Here is a 20,846-nt window from a genome sequence, read left to right as displayed (position 1 = left end):
TGTGGGACTCGATCCCAGGACGCTGGGATCATGACCTGAGCCGAAGGCAGCTGCTTAACCAACTGAGCCACCCAGGCGTCCCACTGGCAGGTTTTTTGATACACAGGTGATTTTTTTATGTATACTTGCTTTACTGAAAGTGATCTGCTTAATCAGTTACCTTGTCAGATAAGATAGGATCATTCCGTTCAATACTTTTTCTGTGGATTTTGGCATTCTACTATTTTTTTAAAAAAATTCTTATGAAGTAGTTGAATCAAAATTTTAAGATTTTAGCTTGATCCTGCCTCAGGGGAAATTTGAGGGAAGGAAAATCAGCATACCTTGGGGTCTAGAACTAAAAATGTTCTCCATGAATTCAGAGAAGGAGATTACGGTGTGAAGATGGAAAACATGTCCCACTTTTTGCAGTGAAACTGTAGAGGAGAGAACAAATCTTTTTACTTAAGTTCTCCAGCTGGGGCTTGTAAATTAGACTGGCATAAGACAGATTTACAAGAGAAAAACAGAAGTTTATTAACATACATACGGCTGGTACACAGGGAAACACCCAGATATGAGTAACTCAAAGGGGCAGTTTAGGTCAAACAAAAGAAAGGGGTTTGGGGCTTCCTAGCATGTGAAGGGAGAAGTTCTAAGAAGTTGATTGGGAAAAGTATGGCAAACAAGGGTTATTTAAAAAAAAATTTTTTTTAAGATTTTTATTTTTATTTATTTGACAGATCACAAGTAGGCAGAGAGGCAGGCAGAGAGAGAGGAAGGAAGCCAGCTCCCTGCTGAGCAGAGAGCCCGATGTGGGACTCGATCCCAGGACCCTGAGATCATGACCTGAGCCGAAGGCAGCGGCTTAACCCACTGAGCCACCCAGACGCCCAAACAAGGGTTATTTAATAAGCTTTGTTATGCAGTTTTAAGCCTACATCTTCTCCAATGATAAGAGTTGTTTTCTTCCTGGTAGGGAGAGGGAGGTAGGTTTACACAGGGACATTTCCTTTATGAAAGGAAAACTTAGTGGGCGCTTTTTAGAGCTTTTCTGGCATCTGTTGGTTCTCAGTGACCTTTTGAAAATAATTCATTCAGCAAGGAGGCATATTTTGGGGTAGAATCTTCTGGCATCCTTCAAAATATATATAATGTGTGTTCAAACTTTATCAAGTGAAGTCGCAGGAGTTTTCAGAGATGCACTTGAATATAAAATGGAATCTATTTTTGGGTGCCTGGGTGGTTCAGTGGGTTAAGCCGCTGCCTTCGGCTCAGGTCATGATCTCAGGGTCCTGGGATCGAGTCTGCTCAGCAGGGGGCCTGCTTCCCTTCCTCTCTATCTGCCTGCCTCTCTGTCTACTTGTGATCTCTCTCTCTCTGTCAAATAAATAAATAAAATCTTAAAAAAAAATGGAATCTATTTTTAACATTTCACTTTTCAAATATGATAAAACAAGTTTATACAAATTTCATACAAATAATTGTAGCACATAATCGTAGTATATACTTAGCATTTTACAGTTTACAAATTGCTTTTGCATAGAGTGAAGTACAGGTCCCATTATTACAATATTAAAAATGAAAAAAACACACTGAAGTAATTTATAATTGCGTAACACTATTCAGCTTGTAGGTGGCAAAGTTAGAACCAAAATGTGGGTTATCTCTATAACACCTTGCTGCCTCATAAGCTTATGAAAAGTTCTCACCAATGAGAAATGAATTAACTCTTACAGAGCAGAAGAAGAAGATTTAGTACACTATAGGAGGTAATTTACTGAATTACAGTAATAGCAGCAGTGCCTTCCAGCTGTGGTACAGACTTCAAATTACTTAACTGATTTTTTTTTTTTCCTAAGGTCCTATAAAGAGTTAGAGGGAGTAACTGAATTCCGAGTTTTTCTGATGAGGAGCTGGAGGCAAAACATGTAGGTATTTGAAGCAGTATTAAATAACACAATCTGACCCACTTAGATAGCTTTTTCTTCCTTTTATTTTTTAAAAATATTTACTTATTTATTTTTGTGTTGGGGGAGGACAGAGAGTGCATGCTCAGTCCTATGCCCAAGACTGGGGGAAGGGCAAAGGGAGAGTTAATTATTTATTTTTATGTGGGGGAGGACAGAGAGCACACGCTCAGTCCTGTGCAAGAATGGGAAAAGGGCAAAGGGAGAGGGAGAGAATCTCAAGCAGACCCCCTGCCAAGCCAAGGGGAGCTTGACGTGGGGCTTGAGTTCATTACCTTGAAATCATGACCTGAGCCAAAATCAAGAGTTGGACACTCAACTGACTGAGCCACCTAGGTACTCCTAAGATAGCTTTTCTAGTTAATAATAAAACTGACTACTTTGGTAATGATAACACCAAAGTATTGAAGACTTACTCTGTGCTGGATACTCTACCAAGTGCTTTATGAAAATCAGCTAATTAATCCCCACACCAACCCTATCTGTTAAGTATTACTCCTTCGTTTTTATATATAAGGGAACTTTATAGATTGGTTAAGTAACCTGCCCAAGGTCACATAGCTAGCATGGGGTAAGACAGGATTTTAACTCAGATATTTAACTTAAAGCCCTGCTTTGACTGATATAAAATGTTGGGGTTTGGAAGCCAAGTGAACAGTCCAGAAAGAATTCTGGAGATGTCTTCGGTGCAAAAAGGATTGTTTTATTAAAATACAGAATGGAATCTGTGGGCAGAAAGAGCTGCACCAGGGTTGCGAGGAGTGACTGATTATATACTTAGAAGTTGGGAGGTGGTTAGGTATAGAGTAAGTCTCTAAGGAATTTGAAGCCAGTTTTCTAGGACCTTGAAGAGCTAGCTATTGCCAGGGAAAGGTTATTGACTACTGTCTATTAAAGCCTTAGTCATGAGAACTTGCAGATGTGTATCTGGGCCTAATCATCTTGGAGGGTGATTGCTAACACCTATCTTGGGGGACTAGAAATAAAGAAAGTTTCCGAAGGGATTTTTATAGGATCCCAGAGGTAGGGCTAATGTCAAGCTAAGGTTGTCTTTTACTTCTAGCAACATATTAACATGGAAGCAGTTGAGCTCTTTGAGGAAGGTCCCTCTGCCTGTCCCAAGTACTTGTCAATGGGCTGTAAGTTGTAAGGAAGTTTAATTTTTTTTCCCTATATTTCTTTTGCCTTTGTTCTCCATATCATTAACTATTAGCCTTTTTTTCTTCCCATATCCTTCAGGGCCTCCTAGTTTCCTTTGAGTGTTTTAGTTAGAATATGTATGATGTTTCAATGACCTTGAGAGGTAGTAAAAGAAAGTATTTGGAATCTGTAGGTGGCTGATCACAAAATTAGTTTTACAGATAGTAATTGAGTATTGTAATTGATATTCATCAAAGATAGTAATTGAGTATTACAGATAGTAATTGAGTAAGTAGGCATTTAAAAGTTGGGGAGGGCACACTAAATATTAAATTTCTATAGCATGCATTACGGTTATTAACATTGTAAGTAAAACTTGAGGGAAGTGACACAAGAAGAAGCTATCAACAGCTCAGAAGCTATAGAAGAGAGTGGACAAGAGTGTGCTGAGCAAAGGCCATGGGAAGCTCTCATACTCTTTCCTAGTTGATGGTCCACTTACATGTAGGAGGACCCTGCTGCTAAGCTGTGAGTTCTTGTTTATGGTAACTCAACTTACTGGGGCCAAACTACTGAAACGTGGTATGCTGAAATCTGGGCATTGAATGAGGTCCTTTGTAGTTTTAGCAGACACCAACCAGTGCTCCCCCTCCCCGAGTCTTCTACATACATAAATTAGAGTTCCATAGAGGGTATTATGCTTAGTGAAATAAGTCAACCAGAGAAAGACAATTATCTTATGATTTCAGTGATATGAGGAATTTGAGAAAGAAGACAGAGGATTATAGGGGAAGGGAGGGAAAAATGAAACAAGATGAAACCAGAGAGGGAGATGAACCATAAGAGACTCTCAATCTTGGGGAAACAAATTGAGGGGTTGCTGGAGTGGAGGGAGATGAGAGGGATGGGGTAGCTGGGTGATGGACCTTGTGGAGAGTATGTGCTGTGGTGAGTGCTACTATGAGTTGTGTAAGATTGATGAATCATGGAACTGTACCCATGAAACAAATAGTACATTATACATAAATTAATTAGAGCTCCAGATACTTGTGGGTTAGAATTAAGTGTTTTAAAGAAGGACTGAAAATGTCCTGCTAAGAAATACCATATCCATACACTATTATGTGCCCTCATGTATATGGCTGTTTTGCCTCATTTAGGTCAAGAAGAACTTCCTTTTCAAATATAAATATATTGGGGCACTTGGGTGGCTCAATCAGTTGAGTGTCTGCCTTTGGCTCAGGTCATGATCTCTGGGTCCTGGGATTAAACCCCACGTTGGGCTGCCTGCTCAGCAGGGAGCCTGCTTCTGTCTTTCCCTCTGACCTTCCCCCTGCTTGTGCTCTTTCTCTCTCTCAAATAAATAAAATTTTTAAAACAAAAGAAAACTAATATTGAATACAATTATATCTCTGAAGGATACTTGCTTTTTGACCATTTTCACTTTATTGTACAAGCTGAGCTTGACCATAATGAATGGCAGTTTTTGTTCCTTTGCTGATGGGAGTAATACTTCATCTTAGGCTTTTCTTGTTGGTAAAGATTTTCTTCCAAGGAAGACCATATATTGTTCTTCTAGGCAATCGAATGTTTACATCACGGACTCTGAAGGTATATACTCATAGTTTCTGAGTAGATTTGGCTGTTAATACTTCTAAAAGTATAGTAAGCTAAGGCCGCTAGACTGTGGGTAGGACTGGTATAGAAGGTAAAGTTGTGAGAGAGAGACTGAAAGAGATAGGGTAGGAGCAGGATAAAGATGTGCCTACTTTATGATTATTCTTGAGTTCCACCGGTAACATAGTGCCCCTCAAAATAATTGACTGCTGTCTTTGGCAGACCTGCAAATTGGTGTGTTGCCTGTGCCGTGGCTGGGATGTCAGGACTATTTGGAAGGTTGAAAACTGCTGCTAACCGACCATAAGACCAGTGCTGATTTTCGCATTTCCTATCACTGGACAGAGTGGGATGGAGCCCAAGAAAGTGTGTTCTTCTCCTGGTTCTCTCTACCTCTTTGTGGTTTAGTTTGAATATATAGAGATAGTCCCTTGAGTTGTAGATGTGAACACATAGAAAGTATTCTCTAAGAAAATGTCAGCCAGCCTTCTTGTCAACTATAGACCCCAAAAGTTATTTCTTATTGCACTTTCTCGAGGCATGGACAGTGACTGGAGCATTCTAAGTACCAGACCAGAAAAGCCCTGATAGCACCGGAATACCTAGAAGACTACACCCCGGTCATCCCCTTACCTGCCCATGATCCTGTGCTAAACAATTACTGACCCCTACCTGTGATCTCTCTCTGCCTGCTCTCTTGCGTGTACCACCCCCCCCAACCCCCCGAACCTCTCTTCAGAAAACTTGAAGTGTCCATCTTACCAAGTAGAGAGGTTGGTTGTTCACACTTGAGCTGGCCACCTCCCCCAGCTGCCAGCACCCGAAATAAATCTTTCCTTTTCTCTTTTCCAAACCCTCATCTCTTGAGTTATTGGCTTCTCCTGCGACAAGTTTATCTGGAGTTTGTTCTGCAACAGTGCTGGCAGACCAAGCTGAGCAGCTCTGCTTTTGATTTGTCCGGCCCCCTGGAGAGTCCCTGGGATGGAGCAGTTGGCTGCAGCCATGCCCCAGGGCTTCTCCATTTATTTCCTGAGTTAGTGGCTGTGATAGATCATTCGGTAACAAAAACATTTCCCGATCAGTGTGCCTTCTGTACAGTATTTCAAGGGTTTGCTAGTCTGAAAACCAGAAAAGATGGCTTGTGTAATAAATATATGAATGGTTTGAAAGCCTAATTATAGTAAGGTCCAAATTTTAGATGTACTTACATGCAGACTGTAAGTAAGTTGGAAAGAAGAGGGTGGTGAAAGAAATTAATTTCAGCTTTTCTTCAGGTAGAGAGAGTAGTTTTCTGTTCCTTCTACAGAATAGCTGACCCAGAGTCTTCTGATGAACATACAGAAATCTTGTATCTGATTAATACCTAATCAGGTATTAATCCTGTATCACTTTATACCTAAAAGTTTTCACAGAGATCGATGATAGTTAACTTTTTAGGACTGTCAAAACAAACAGAAGGTATTCATAAAAGATACCTAACTGAAACTTTGAACATTCTTGTTTTCACCAATGACATTTACTTATTTTGAAAGTTCTCTTTTAGTTGTAATGGCATTTGTTTTCCTGGTTGTAGTTTGCTTGTGAGCAGATAGGTAGTTCTGAAGCCATAAGCTACTGACTATTGAAAACTCTAGCAGGTCTTTTTTAAGATAGAAATTGATAAGCTGATTCTAAAATTTATATGGAAATGCAAGGACAAAGAATAGCCAAAATAATACTGAAAAGAACAACAACAACAACAAAAGAACCCTAAAGATTTCCTGATTAAGTCAATGTGGCATTGACAAAAAGATAAACCTATATAGATCAATGGAATAATAGTGTCCAAAAATAGAACCACACATTTATGGGCAAATTTGACAAGGGTACCAAAGCAATTTATTTTTTATTTTTATTTTTATTTTTATTTTTAATGGAGGTAGAGTTGACATACAATGTTACATTAGTTTCCTGTATACAGCATAGTGATTCAACGATTCTATACATTATGAAATGCTCACCATGATAAATATAGTCTGTCACCATATAATGTTTATTACAGTATTATTGACTATATCCCCTGTGCTGTATTTTTGATCCCTGTGACTTACTTATTTTTTAACTGGAAGCTTGTATCTCTGCATCTCCTTCTCCTGTTTCACCTATGCCCTCTCCTCCCGTTTCCTCTGGCATCCTTTGTTTTTTTCTTTGTATTTATAAATGTGTTTCTGTTCAGAGTAGTTTAGTAAGGAACAGAAAGTATCTTGAACAAATGGCATTGAAGGGCACCGAAATATGCCACCCCAAAATATGCCGCTTTGACTTAAGGATTGTTTTGAGCTAAGGGCAGTTGAGAACCAGCAGATTCAGGAGGAGCACTTTACCTCCTCCTCAACACCTAAAAATAAAGTATAGATTTTCCCTTTTAAGGGAAATTTACATTGGTAAAGTAGTCTCTGTACCAGAAAGAGAGCTACTCTAGACAACTCTTATCGCCCTAGAGACTCATCTGTAGAATAGTCTTTATGTACCATATACATCTCCCCTCACCTCATAACTTGCCTGTCCCACCTAGAATCCCCTTTCCTTTGGTTAGCCTAAAACGGTTTGTAAACCTCAAATGTTTGGCTACCTCAACTCCTATTTCTTTGAAAGACAGCCATGAGTGTACCTACGTACATATTTAGTTAAACTGTTCTCTTTCTCTCTCTTTCTCTTTTTTTTTGGGGGGGGGGTGAATGTCTTATCAGTTTGATTCATGGGCCCAGGTAGGCCCGTAAGCCTAGGAAGATAGAGGGGGAAAGATCCTTCCTCTTCTATGGGGGATAGAAAAGAACCTGGACTCCTACTTCACAGTACACACAAAAAATTACCTTGAGATGAATCAGGACCTGACTTTAAAGCTTAAACGTTACGGCTTCTAAAGGACAGCATAGGAGAATACCTTTGCAAGCTATCCTAGGACACTGAGAGTGTCACCATCCAAAAAGTTTGATAAATGGGCATCTGAGTGGCTTAGTCGGTTAAGTAGCTGCCTTTGGGGTAGGTCATGATGCCAGGGTTCTGAGATCGGGTCCTGGAATCAGGCTTCTTGCTCAGCAGGGAGCCTGCTTCTCCCTCTGCCTCTCTCTCTGCCGCTCTCTGTCTATCATGAATAAATAGATAAAATCTTTTAAAAAAATAGTTGAAAAATTAGGGTTCATGAAAACAAAAATATTTGGCCATCTTATCAGAAGATAACATCAAAAAAAATACATAGACAAGCCACAGACTATGAGAAAATATTTGTAGCACCTGTATCTGACAGCAGAGCTGTATCAAGAGCATATCACGAATACCTGCAAAGAAGACATCCCAGTTTTTTAAATGGGAGAAATATTTGAACAGACACTTTATAAAATAAGGCCTATCACCAGCCAAAAAAGTATGTGAAAAATGCTCACGAGTATTAGTATCAGGGAAATGCAAAGTGAGCTATTACTACCTACCCTTAGAATGGCCAAAATGAACAAACTTCAGACAACACTGAACTTTTGGGAGACTGTGGAAATCTCATGCATTGCTAGTGGGGAATAAAATAGTATGGCCAAACTGGAAAACTGTTGGCAACAATTCTATTTGTTTTTATGAGAGAAATGAAAATATATGCCTATAAAAGTCATCTACAAGAATGTTCATGGCAGTTTTATTGGTAATAGCCAAGACCAGGAAAAGCCCAGGTATCCATCAGTAGAGTACTGGATCAACTATCTGGTATAGTAGTCATACAATGGAACACTCCCCAGCAGTTAGAGGAAGAAACTGCTGATAATGTGACCAATCAATCCAGCGTAGCTCATAAAACTCAGGATGTGAACAGGTGCCTCCTGGTGTGCTGCCATGGCCAACTGCCCCATCCTGGGGAATACTGAGGGGGCTGGACAACTGGAAAGCATAGTTCTAGGCTGGGTTTGCCAACATTGTTGCTGAATAAACTTGGATAAACTCATTGCAAGAAAGGCAATAACTCAACAGACAAAGGTTTGGAAAAGAGAAGGGCAAGAGTTTATTTTAGGTGCCAGCAGCCAGGGTGGTGGCAGGCTCAAGTCTTATTAATCTACCTCTATCTTGGTGAGATGGACACATAGAGTTTTATAGAGGTTCAGGTGGGTAGGGTAAGAAAGCAGGCAGAGAGCATGAGATCATGGGTGTGGGGTCTGTGTATGTTTGGCATCTAATAAGGGGCAGGGAAGGGGACATGTGGGATGTGGTCTTTTAGGCATTCTGTTGCTATCAGGGCTTTTTTGGTCAGGTGGTTGGAATGTTCTAGACATTGCAAAACATCTTTGTCAACACTTCAAGGAGGTGTTATAAGAAGTAAGCACAATGGATTTTAGTTAGAACATGAATTAAATGGTCTTGTCTATTTCTAGTTTTAACTCTTAGGGTCTGTAGTTCAACGAAAGGGATTGCTGATAATAGGTGTAATGAATTGCATGCATTAATCTCAAAAACGTAAAAAGTCATGAAGGAAGTGAGGTACAAAACACTATATACTGTATGATTCCATTTATTTAAAGTTGTAGAATAGGTAAAACTCTGGTGATGAAAATAACATCAGTAATTTCTTCTAAGTATACAGCTGAGGAAGAATGTTGACTGAGCAGGGGCACAGGGAACTCTGGGTTGATAGAAATGTTCTATCTCTTAATGGGGGTGTAAGTTATATAGGTACAGTGACTTGTCAAAATCAGTGAAACTATAGACTTGAGATTCGTGCGTTTCACTATGTATGAGTTATACCCTCAAATTTAAAAATCTCACCCCCCCAAAATAACATAGTATTTTCCTATCTTAATGTCATTCTCTTTCTTACTTGCCTTTAAATATTGGACAGCTAAGTCCCACTATTCTGAGCTTTTCAATAATTGTTAGTTCCTGGTTTCTTTCTGTCCGACCCATTTCAAAGTCTTTTTTGTACTGTTAGCTGGCTTTATAAACATGGAGTCAGGAATTTCAGGTGGAAGACAATTGCAGCAGTTCATCAAATACCTGCTTACTTCTTGCTTTGTAGAGAGAAACTAGAGGAAGGGATTAATTATGTTAGGAGGCATTTCAGAAGTAGAATGGGTAGGATAGATTAATTCAGGGAGTAGTAGGATAAAGGGTAGAGAAGAGACTAAACTGCTATATACCCAGTACAGTCTTCGGAATCAAACCAAGAAATGGGTAAATTGATTATTCTTAGGAAAGGATTATCCTCACCTTTAAACATATATAAACATGCTCTGTCTTTACCTGAGAAATTTGTTTCCCACAAGTTTTGCACTTTTAAAAAAATGTATTTATACATGAAGGAGTCAAATGATGTGTATGATATGTACATCTGCCAATGGATGATGAATTTATTCTAGAAGATACCATTTTGTACTCTGACTCTAGCTGGCACTGCTGACACAATATTGTATGATATTGGCTTACTTTGTCTCTTTTTCCTCCGATCAGTTTGATAAAGGCTACTCTTACAATATCCGTCATAGCTTCGGAAAGGAAGGCAAGAGGACAGACTATACGCCTTTCAGTTGCATGAAGATTATTTTAACCAATCCACCAAGCCAAGGGGATTATCATGGTAAGTGCTTCCACAGGGTATATGTTTGTGAAGTGTAGAAACCCGTGAGCTCTTGGGAAAGAGTGAGACACTGTGATGGCTGTTTGCATCACTGCATCACTTGGAGATGGCAGTCATCGGTGTCAAGCTAGTGCTCCATTACTCTTCTAGTGATTTGTCTTAAACCAAACCGGGTCAGCAGGAGAATTTACTCTGCTATGCTTTGGATGGTGCTGGACCAGTCTTTTCAATTCTGTTTGCCCCCTTCACCTGCTATTTTCTGTTTCTCTCATGAGTAGGAGACTGATACAGGTTCTTCAGAGGTTTTTGGAATTGAGTCACTTGAATTTTAGAATTTTAGAATAGTCACTTCATTATTTTCTAAAGATTACCAAGGAAAGATGTGTTTTATTTTCATCACTATTATCTGATTAACGGAGATTAAGTGAGGAATTTAGCAGTTTGTGGTTTCAAACCTCTATCAATTCACCTCAGTTATTGTAGGTTAAAAAAAAAGTCTAAACGGTTTTTTGTAGATTTCTGAGTTCAACAACTTTTTTATAAATAGTTCTCTGACCATACCTTGAAAAGCTCCTCGTTTGTCTAGTATGTCAGAGAATGATTTTAATAGTCCATATTAGTAAATATTTTAGATTACTAAAGCTTACTGAAGTATGTTTCAAAACGTTTTTGTTTTGGCATTAATTGTTTTCACATCCTGAATGGAATCCTTTTAAAAAGATCACGCACTTTTAGGCTATTAGGGATTAAGATCAAATAATTACAAACAGAATTTTAAGGAAGATGCTTGTCATGCCCAGAGCACTAAAAATATGTCTTTTCTTTCATATTTAATAGATGAAAGGTAGCCAGCACTGGTATACACAGTGAGCAGTTACCATCACTTTTGTCACTTACTTAAGGTACCCCTAGAAATGGAGATTAGCAATCCTCCACCCTCAGGTTTATGAAGTCAGATTTATTTGCAAGTGCCCTGGATAATTTTTATATCTTCTAAACTTTGAAAACCATTACCAGATACTTCAGTTGAGAAAAATCTATTACTTTTCTTAGTAGCCACATCAAGCAGTTCACTTACTTTTAATTTGGCCTAGTAAAATCCCCAGGGATTCCTCTATCATGTCAAGAGCCTAGAACACCTCACTTACATTGTTGATTTTTATTAGATTAAATGCAGAATTTTATATAGCTTATTCCTTATGAAATTGAATCTTATTTATTCCAGTCCTTTCTGTTTGTTTTATTTTGTAATTTAAACCCTATTAGTTAAAAAATAATATACTTAGCAAACAGTAAGCTCATGTTTATTAGTAACCTTGATCTGTCCTTTTCTTAATGAATAAACTTAATGTTTTTAGAGCACTTTTAGGTTCACAGCAAAATTAAGCAGAGGGTAGAGAGTGCCTTCTCACATACTCTCTGCCTCTAAACTTGCACACCCTGCCCCCTCCCCCACCGCCCCCGTCAGCCTCATCCTGCACCATAGTGGTTTGTCATATATGAACTGAGAAGAATGTGTAATCTGCTGTTCTGGATATAGCCGTTTTATAGATATCAGTTATATTAATTGATGGCGCTTTTACTTTTTTTTTTTTTTTTTTAATTAATTGATTATTAGCCCCAGGGGTACAGGTCTGTGAATCGCCAGGTTTACACACTTCACAGAACTCACCATAGCACCTCCCTTTCCCAGTGTCCATAACCCCACCACTCTTTCCCTACCCCCTACCCCCAGCCCCCGGCAACCCTCAGTTTCTTTTGTGAGATTAAGAATCTTTTATGGTTTGTCTCCCTCCCGATCCCATCTTGTTTCATTTATTCTTTTCTTACCCCCAAACCCCCTATGTTGCCTCTCCACTTCCTCATATCAGGGAGATCATATGATGGTTGTCTTTCTCTGATTGTTGATGGTGCTTTTAAATTCTACGAATATTGTTGCTGATTTACTGCCTGCTGGGTCTGTCCATTTCTGATAGAGAGGTGTTGATGTCTCAGACAGTGGATACATCAGTTTCTTCTTGCAGTTCTGCCAGTTTCGCCTCTTGTGTTTTCATGGTCTGTTGTTAGATGGATACACATTAAGGACTATTACATCTTCCTGGAGTATGTGTCCCTTTCTCATTATGTAGTATCCTTGATAAATTTTCTTGCTCTGAAGTTTTTATATTACCTTTACTTATCCTCTGATGTTCTCATCTTCAGGTAGGTCTGAGTTTCTGGCCTATATTGCTTTCCTTCTCTTTGAAGAACAACTTTTTAACATTTCTTGTCTTACAGGTCTGCTGACAACAAATAGTGTCACTTCTGATTTGTCTGAGAAAAGTCTATTACTCCCTGTCTTTTGAAGATAATTTCACAGGGTACAGAATTCTAGATTTGTGGAGGTTCCTCCCTGCCCCCACCTCTTTCTCTACTCTTTAAATATTTCACTCTAAAAACAGGCAGTCAGTCAATCAGTCACTCTACTCTCTTGCTTGTATGGTTTCTAAGGATAAGTTAGATATAATTCTTATCTTTGCTTCTCTGTAAGTAAAGTGTTTTTTTACATCTGGCTTTTAAGATTTTTTTCTTTATTTTTGGTTTTCTGAAGTATGAATGTGGTATATCTAAGCTCTGTTTTGGGGGGCATTTATACTGCTTGTTGTTCTTTGGACTTCCTGGATCTGTAGTTTGGTGCCTAACATTTATTTGGGGGAAAATTCTCTGTCACTATTGCCTCAATATTGCTTCTGTTCCTTCCTTTATCTCTTCTTCTGGTATTCTCACTGCCACCTTTCATAGTGTCCCACAGTTCTTGGATATTCTGTTTTTATTTTTTTTAGTTGTTCTCTCTTTGTTTTTCAATTTTAGAAGTTTCTATTTGATACATCCTCAAGCTTAGAGATTCTTCCCTCAGCCATGTCTACTAATAAGCCCAGCAAAGACATTCTTCATTTCTATTATAGTGTTTTAGATCTCTAGCATATCTTTTTGATTCTCAGGATTTCCATCTTTCTGCTTACATTACCTGTATTTATACATTGTCTGTTTCTCCCATTAGAGCTCTTAGTATTAATCAGTTATTTTAAATTCTCGGTCTGATAATTCTAATATCCCTGCAATATCTGACTCTAGTTCTGATGTTTGTTCAGTCTCTTCAAACTTTATTTTTTGCCTTTTGATAAGCCTTGTAATTTTTTCTTAAAAGGTAGACATGACATATTGGGTAGAAAGAATTCCAAAAATAAGCCTTTGGTAATACGGTGGTACTTAGGGAGGTGGAGAGGGTGGTAATCTGTAGTCCTGATTAGTCTTTTAGTGAGCCTGTGGCCCTGGGCTATGAATTTCAACATGACCCTCAGTTATTCCCCCCAGGTGGGACAGGATGGCTAGGAGAGACTGGAGTTGTATATCCCCCCACCACCCTGGAGGTTAGGCTCTCATAAAACCCCAGAAGTTTAGGCTCAGGTAAAATAGTTTGTTCTGAGGGCGGGATAGCTCTAGAGTGTCAAAATGGTTACTTTTCCCCTCCCCATGCCAAAAGCACAAGAGAATTTCTCTGTTACTTACCATGAGCACCTGGCAGGGATATTAGAATTATCAGTTAAACTTCCAAAGTATAGGGCCTCCCAAGACTAGGTCTCCTTAGAGTTTTAGACTCTCAGATTTGTCCAGACTTCAGAAATTTGTCAGTTACAGGTTAGGTTTTTCCTACCCCAGCACTGCTTCCTCCAGAGATTTCTGTTCTGGTATGTTGTGATTCTCTGTAGCTGCCTCTCTCTTCAAGTGATCTTACTTCTCTGATGAGTCTAAGCAGAGTTGTTGATTTTTTAGTTTGTTCAGCTTTTTCCTTGCTAGGATGTAGTGATGACATGTAAGCCTCTCATGAGCCAGACTGGAAACCAGAAATCTGTCCTTTTCCTTTTATGTTATTTATAAAACTATCTCGTCCCATGTTGATATTATTTCATTAAGCAGCACTTCTTGGATTGATTGTTCAACCAGTTGTGAATCTGTGTGTAACTATACTCCAGACTATGTTTATCCATCTCTTCCACAAACGTACGTTGGAAGGCTTGTCAAAGACATAACTGGGTATGCATTCACTTCATTTTCAGTTACTTACTTCAGCCCTTTTTAGTTTTGAAGATCGCTTTCTCTGATATGGAAGATAGAGACAAAATAAACAGGAGTTACTGAGTTTTACTGTCTTTCTGTCATCTGTTAAAATAACACCAGCTTCTCTAAGTAGGAATCTGGTTTTTCTCTGTTCTGCTTATTGTCAGTGTAGCTTTAGAACACTTTTTTTGTGACCTTTAGTACCTTGGCAATCCTCACTTTCTTCTTGCCTTTGTCCTTTGTTACCTTTTTCATAAGATACAGTCATTATTTTAAATGTAATTTGGATAATTCAATTAATATCCTTTTTTGTGTTCTTTAAAAATTCTGGGCTGAACCAAGAATTCCTTGTGCAGCCTAATTTCTTTCTTTTTGGAATCTTTTGAAATTTCGTTATCAAGATGGGTTTTTTTTGAGAATCATAATGATAGCTAATACATGTTGAGTGTTTATTGTGTGCCAAGAGCATATAAGAACTTTATATTTCCATTGTTACAAGAGCTCTGTGAATGATTATTTCCCTCACTTGACAGAAAGGGAATCTGATTCAGCAACAAGATACAAAATTTATCTATGGTCTCCCACTTAGTAAGTGGTAAACTGAGATTCAAACACTGACATTTTAGCTCCAGACTCTCTTAACCAGATGTTGCACAGCTTCTCAAAATATTTCCTTATACTAAAAATTATTACAGTTTTAATCTGAATGAAGTGTAAGTGTATGACTTTTTGTGAATTTTATTATTTGTAGTGACGATTTTTGGTAGACACATTTGGCATCTAGGCTTTTTTCTATTTTTGCTGCAAGCAGTTTCCCATTGTTTTCATTAAAAATGCACAGTTGTTTCAGTTTAACTTATAGATCCATCATCTGTGTACCTAAAAAAAGTAATCTGACTTCCTATATTAAATTTTAAAATAAGGTATTTGATTTACCATTGCAGCATCTTATTAAAACATCTAAACTTTTCTAGATTTTGGTCTGGTAATACAGTTTTTACATTTTAGTTCTTTTGTGTTCTTATTTATGCAAATATTTACTTGTCCATCTTTATTATTGTGTTACTCTTGAAATAATACAGAGGTAACATGTATCTATTATAAGTTATTTTCCTATAAAATACTTTCCTTTTTGGTTGTCTCATTTTTAACAGTGATGCCTCTGAATTTATATGGATTTTACTCTCTGGGAAATAGACTTCTGAAAATGATGTGAGATTTTTATATTTCTTAGAGTTTGTACATTTTTTTTTGTTTTTATTATCTTCCTCCTCATAGGCTTTTACTGTAATTTTTTTAAATACCAATAATATGTGAGATTATATGAAGTTTTTAGATCATCTACAGCTACTTTTGTGATTATCTCTGCTTGTTAGCAAGTAGCATAATTAAAACTGTTTCCTCTTCCTAGTGAGTGGGCAACTTCACCCAAGAATGCTGTAATGTTTTATGTAACTCTTGAGCCTGTAGTACCCTGATAACTGTACAAATAAGTCGTCATTTAGATAAAGAGAGGAAAGCAGTTGGACCCATGGGCAATTAACTTTTTTATTAATAAGCTGTTAGACAATTAAGGGGAGCTTAGACAGTTTCTCGAGTGTGGTATTGTACCAGGTCCTGGGTAAATAACCTTGTTGGTGTGTTGGCTTGTTTTTTGTTGTCAGGGTGCCCATTCCGTCACAGCGATCAGGAGCTGCTGAAACAGAAGTTGCAGTCCTACAAGATCTCTCCTGGAGGGATTCACCAGGTAGGTCAGATTCTGCCAGGCATCCTCAGTAATGAGGCGCCACACCGTTCCTCTTGGTTTCACTGACTGTTCGTCAGGCCTCACATCACACACCCTATCTTCCAGGAGGAGGAAGCAAAAACCTTGATTTGCCCAGCTTCTAGTCCTTGGAAATTCTGTTCTTCTGTCTGCTAGACTGCATTCTTTTCTTGGTAATAAAGGAAGCTGGAAGGCTTTTTTTCCCTCTCAATTTGTTTTACTATCTCAATTAAGAACATTTTTAAAAAATAAATTTTTAGAGGAATGCATTGAAGCATGTTAATGAAGCTGAAAATTAATGCCATCATATTTTATTTTGGGAAATTGTTTTCTGTGCTTCATGTAGGTTAAAGCAAAAGATAACATAGTGGATAAATGTTTTGATAGGCATCACTTCTTGCTGTGTTAAATCTGCGCTTCTGATGATAGTTCATTAGGTTGAATAATCTGCCAAAATACTTTGTCTTATAAATAATTGAGATTAAAAAAAAAGAAATACTCAAATATTTAAGAGCAATTTAGTAAATGTGCTTTTAAAAATATAGTGGCATTGCTGTCTATAGTGTTCTTTAGAATTGACTTGGAATTTGAGGAGTAAAGAGGAACATTGGCTTCCTTAGCTTAAGAAGCAGTGTATGTTTGGAGCGCCTTGGTGGCTCAGTTGGTTGAGTGACTGCTTTCAGTTCAGGTATGATCCTGGAGTCCCGGGATCGAGTCTCGCATCGGGCTCCCAGCTCCACGGGGAGTCTGCTTCTCTCTCTGACCTTCTCCTCACTCATCTTCTCTCTCACTGTCTCTCTCTCAAATAAATAAATAAAATATTTTTTGAGGACATGAACAGACATTTCTGCAAAGAAGACATCCAGATGGCCAACAGACACATGAAAAAGTGCTCCATATCACTCGGCATCAGGGAAATACAAATCAAAACCACAATGAGATATCACCTCACACCAGTCAGAATGGCTTAAATCAACAAGTCAGGAAATGACAGATGCTGGCGAGGATGCGGAGAAAGGGGAGCCCTCCTCCACTGTTGGTGGGAATGCAAACTGGTGCAGCCACTCTGGAAAACAGCATGGAGGTTCCTCAAAATGTTGAAAATAGAACTGCCCTATGACCCAGCAATTGCACTATTGGGTATTTACCCTAAAGCTACAAACGTAGTGATCCAAAGGGACACGTGCACCCGAATGTTTATAGCAGCAATGTCCACAATAGCCAAACTATGGAAAGAACCTAGATGTCCATCAACAGATGAATGGATCAAGAAGATGTGGTATATATACACAATGGAATACTATGTAGCCATCAAAAGAAATGAAATCTTGCCATTTGCGACATCCATTTCCATGGATGGAACTAGAGCGTATCATGCTTAGCGAAATAAGTCAAGAAGAGAAAGACAACTATCATATGATCTCCCTGATATGAGGAAGTGGTGATGCAACATGGGGGCTTAAGTGGGTAGGAGAAGAATCAATGAAACAAGATGGGATTTGGAGGGAGACAAACCATAAGTGACTCTTAATCTTACAGAACAAACTGAGGGTTGCTGGGGGGAGGGGGGTTGGGAGAAGGGGGGGTGGGGTTATGGACATTGGGGAGGGTATGTGCTTCGGTGAGTGCTGTGAAGTGTGTAAACCTGGCGATTCACAGGCCTGTACCCCTGGGAATAAAAATACATGTTTATATTAAAAAAAAAAATCTCCTTTAAAGAAGCAATATATGTTTTAGAGCTGAACATCCAAATCATTATGTATCCTCAATTATTTTTTCTTAAAATAAGTACTCTAGAAACCCTACTTCTTTTACAATGTCCAAAATTTAGATTAAATCTAGTTAATTCAGTTCAAATCTTGGAGTTTTACAGTACTCTGGGTAAGGCAGTGTTCAAGGTGCTATTTTAAGATGCAAAGAATCCTATAAATCCTGCTCCTACAAAACCAGAGTCTGGGGAGAAACATATGCCAAGTGTAATGAGAGAGGTACACATAGAAGGTCTTAGGTTTTCTGAAGAGGAAGAATGATAACCAATTGAGGAAGCCAAGGTATATTAAGTGGAAGAGATCCTCTTTTTTTTTTTTTTTTTTTTTATGTTGCTATTTTAATTCTAGTTAGTTAACATATGGTATGATACTAGTTCCAGGTATACAACATAGAGATTCGATAATTCCGTACATCTCCCGGTGCTCATCAGAACAAGTGCAGTCCTTAATCCTCACCACTTATTTAAGTCGTCCCCCCACCCACTTACCCCTGGTAACAATCAATGTGTTCTCTAGAGTTAACAGTTTGGTTTTTGGTTTGTCTCTCCTTTTTTCTTTTCTTTTCTTTTTTTTTTTTTCCGCTTCTTAAATTCCACATATGAATAAATTCATACAGTATTTGTCATTCTCTGACTTATTTTGCTGAGCATTATGCATTCTAGCTCCATCCATGTCCTTGCAAATGGCAAGACTTCATTCTTTATTATGGCTGAATAATATTCCGTTGTGTATATATACCACATCTTTATCTATTCATTAGTTGATGGACACTTTGGCTACTTCCATATTTTGGCTATTGTAAATAGTGCTGCTATGAAAATAGGGGTGCATGTATGCTTTTAAATTCATGTTTTTGTATTCTTTGGGCAAATACCCAGTAGTGTGATTGCTTGATCATAAGGTAGATCTATTTTTAACCTTTTTTTTTTAAAGATTTAAATTTTAGGTAGTTAATATACAGTGCAATATTGGTTTCTGGAGTAGAATTCAGTGATTCATCACTTACATACAACACCCAGTGCTCATCATAACAGGGACTCTCCTTAAATACCCTTCACCCATCTAGCCCATCCCCCACCCACCTCGCTTCCTGATTCCTCAGTCTGTTTTCTACCATTAAGAGTCTCTTATAGCTTGTTTCCCTCTCTCCTTTTTTTCTTTTTCCCCTTCCCATATGTTCATTTGTTTCCTTTCTTCAGTTCTACATATGAGTGAGATCATCTGGTATTTGTTTTTCTTTAACTGACTTATTTCACGTAGCATAATATATTCTGGTTCCATCCAACTTATTGCAAATGGCAAGATTTTATTCTTTTTGATGGCTGAGCAATATTCCATTGGGACATGCATGTGCATGTGCACGCGCCTATACCATATCTTTTTTATCCATTCATCAGTCAGTGAACATTTGGGCTCTTTCCATAATTTAGCTGTTGTTCATAATGCTGTTATAAACATTGGGTGTACCTTCAGATCTGTAATTTTGTATCCTTTGAGCAAATACCTAGTAGTGCAGTTGCTGGATCATAGGGTAGTTCCTTTTTTCTTTTTTTTTTTTTTTTAGATTTTATTTATTTATTTGAGAGAGAGAGCCTGAGAGGAGAGAGGTCAGTGGGAGAAGCAGACTCCCTGCTGATCAGGGAGCCCAACGTGGGACTCTATCCCGGGACCCCAGGATTATGACCTGAGCTGAAGGCAGTCATTTAACCAGCTGAGCCACCAGGCGCCCCAGGATAGTTCTTTTTCATAACATTTTGAGGCACCTTTATATTGGTTTGTGAAGTGGCTGCACCAGTTTGGATTCCTACCAAGAGGGCAGGAGGGTTCCCTTTTCTCCACATCCATACCAACACTTGTTGTTTCTTGTGTTGTTGATTTTAGCCATTCTGACAGATATGAGGTGATATTGTAGTTTTGATTTGCATTTCCCAGATGGTAAATGATGATGTGAACATCTTTTCATGCATCTCTTGACCATCTGTGTGTCTTCTCTGAAGAAATGTCTGTTTGTGTCTTTTGCCCGTTTTTAATTTGATTACTCAGTTTTTGGGTGTTAAGTTTTAGATTATTGGCTATGTTATTGCAGATATCTACTCCCATTCCATAGGTTGCCTTTTAATTTTGTTGCTTTGCAGAAGCTTTTCATTTTGATGTAGTCCCAATAGTTTACTTTTGTTTCCCTTGCCTCTGGAGACATATGTAGAAAAAAATTGTTACTGCCAATGTCATAGAGGTTACTTACTGCCTGTATTCTCTTCTAGGATTTGGTGGTTTCAAGTCTCACATTTAAAGTCTTTAATCCATTTTGAATTTATTTTTGTGTTTAGTGTTAAGAGAGTGGTCCAGTTTTGTTATTTTGCATGTGATTGTTCAGTTTTCCCAATACCATTTGTTGAAGAGACCTTCTTTTTCCCAGTGGATAATTTCTGCTTTGTTGAAGATAATTGTGGTTTTATTTCTGGACCTTCTGTTTTGTTCCATTAATGTATGTGTCTATTTTTATGCCAGTACCATAGTGTTTTGACCACTACAGCTTTGTAATATAACTTGAAATGTGGAATTGTGGGCCTCCAACTTTACTTTTCAAGTAAATCTTACTTTTCAAGATTATCTTGGCTATTCCAGGTCCTTTGTGGTTCCATACAAATTTAAGGATTATTTGTTCTTTGAGAGAACTAGAAATTTTGATAAGGACTGCATTAAATGTGTAGGTTGCTTTGGGTAGTATCGTCCTTTTAATAGTATTCTTCCATTCCAGTCCATGGACATGGAATGTCTTTATTTATCTTTGTGTCATTTTCAATTTCTTTCATCAGAGTTTCATAGTTTTCAGAATACAGGTCTTTCATCACTTTGGTTAGGTTTATTCCTGGGTATCTCATTACTTTCAGTGCAATTGTAAATGGTATTTTCTTAAT

The 20,846-nt window shown here is 38.2% G+C and overlaps 1 protein-coding gene across 1 annotated transcript in view; it reads left to right on the top strand.

Annotated features, from left to right (window-relative positions):
• The window catches only part of PRIM2 (DNA primase subunit 2), a 316,330-nt gene that overhangs the window by 249,472 nt on the left and 46,012 nt on the right, over nt 1-20,846 (top strand). Inside the window, exons 11-12 of the mRNA XM_059400190.1 lie at nt 10,170-10,296; nt 16,059-16,141. Of these exons, the coding sequence (XP_059256173.1) occupies nt 10,170-10,296; nt 16,059-16,141 (210 nt within the window). The remainder of the gene's footprint in view (nt 1-10,169; nt 10,297-16,058; nt 16,142-20,846) is intronic.

This window comes from Mustela nigripes, chromosome 5 (genome assembly GCF_022355385.1).
Source record: "Mustela nigripes isolate SB6536 chromosome 5, MUSNIG.SB6536, whole genome shotgun sequence".
NCBI classification, from domain to species: Eukaryota; Metazoa; Chordata; class Mammalia; order Carnivora; family Mustelidae; genus Mustela; species Mustela nigripes.
Note: the sequence above shows the minus strand (reverse complement) of the source record. Positions and strands in the feature narration are given on the sequence as shown.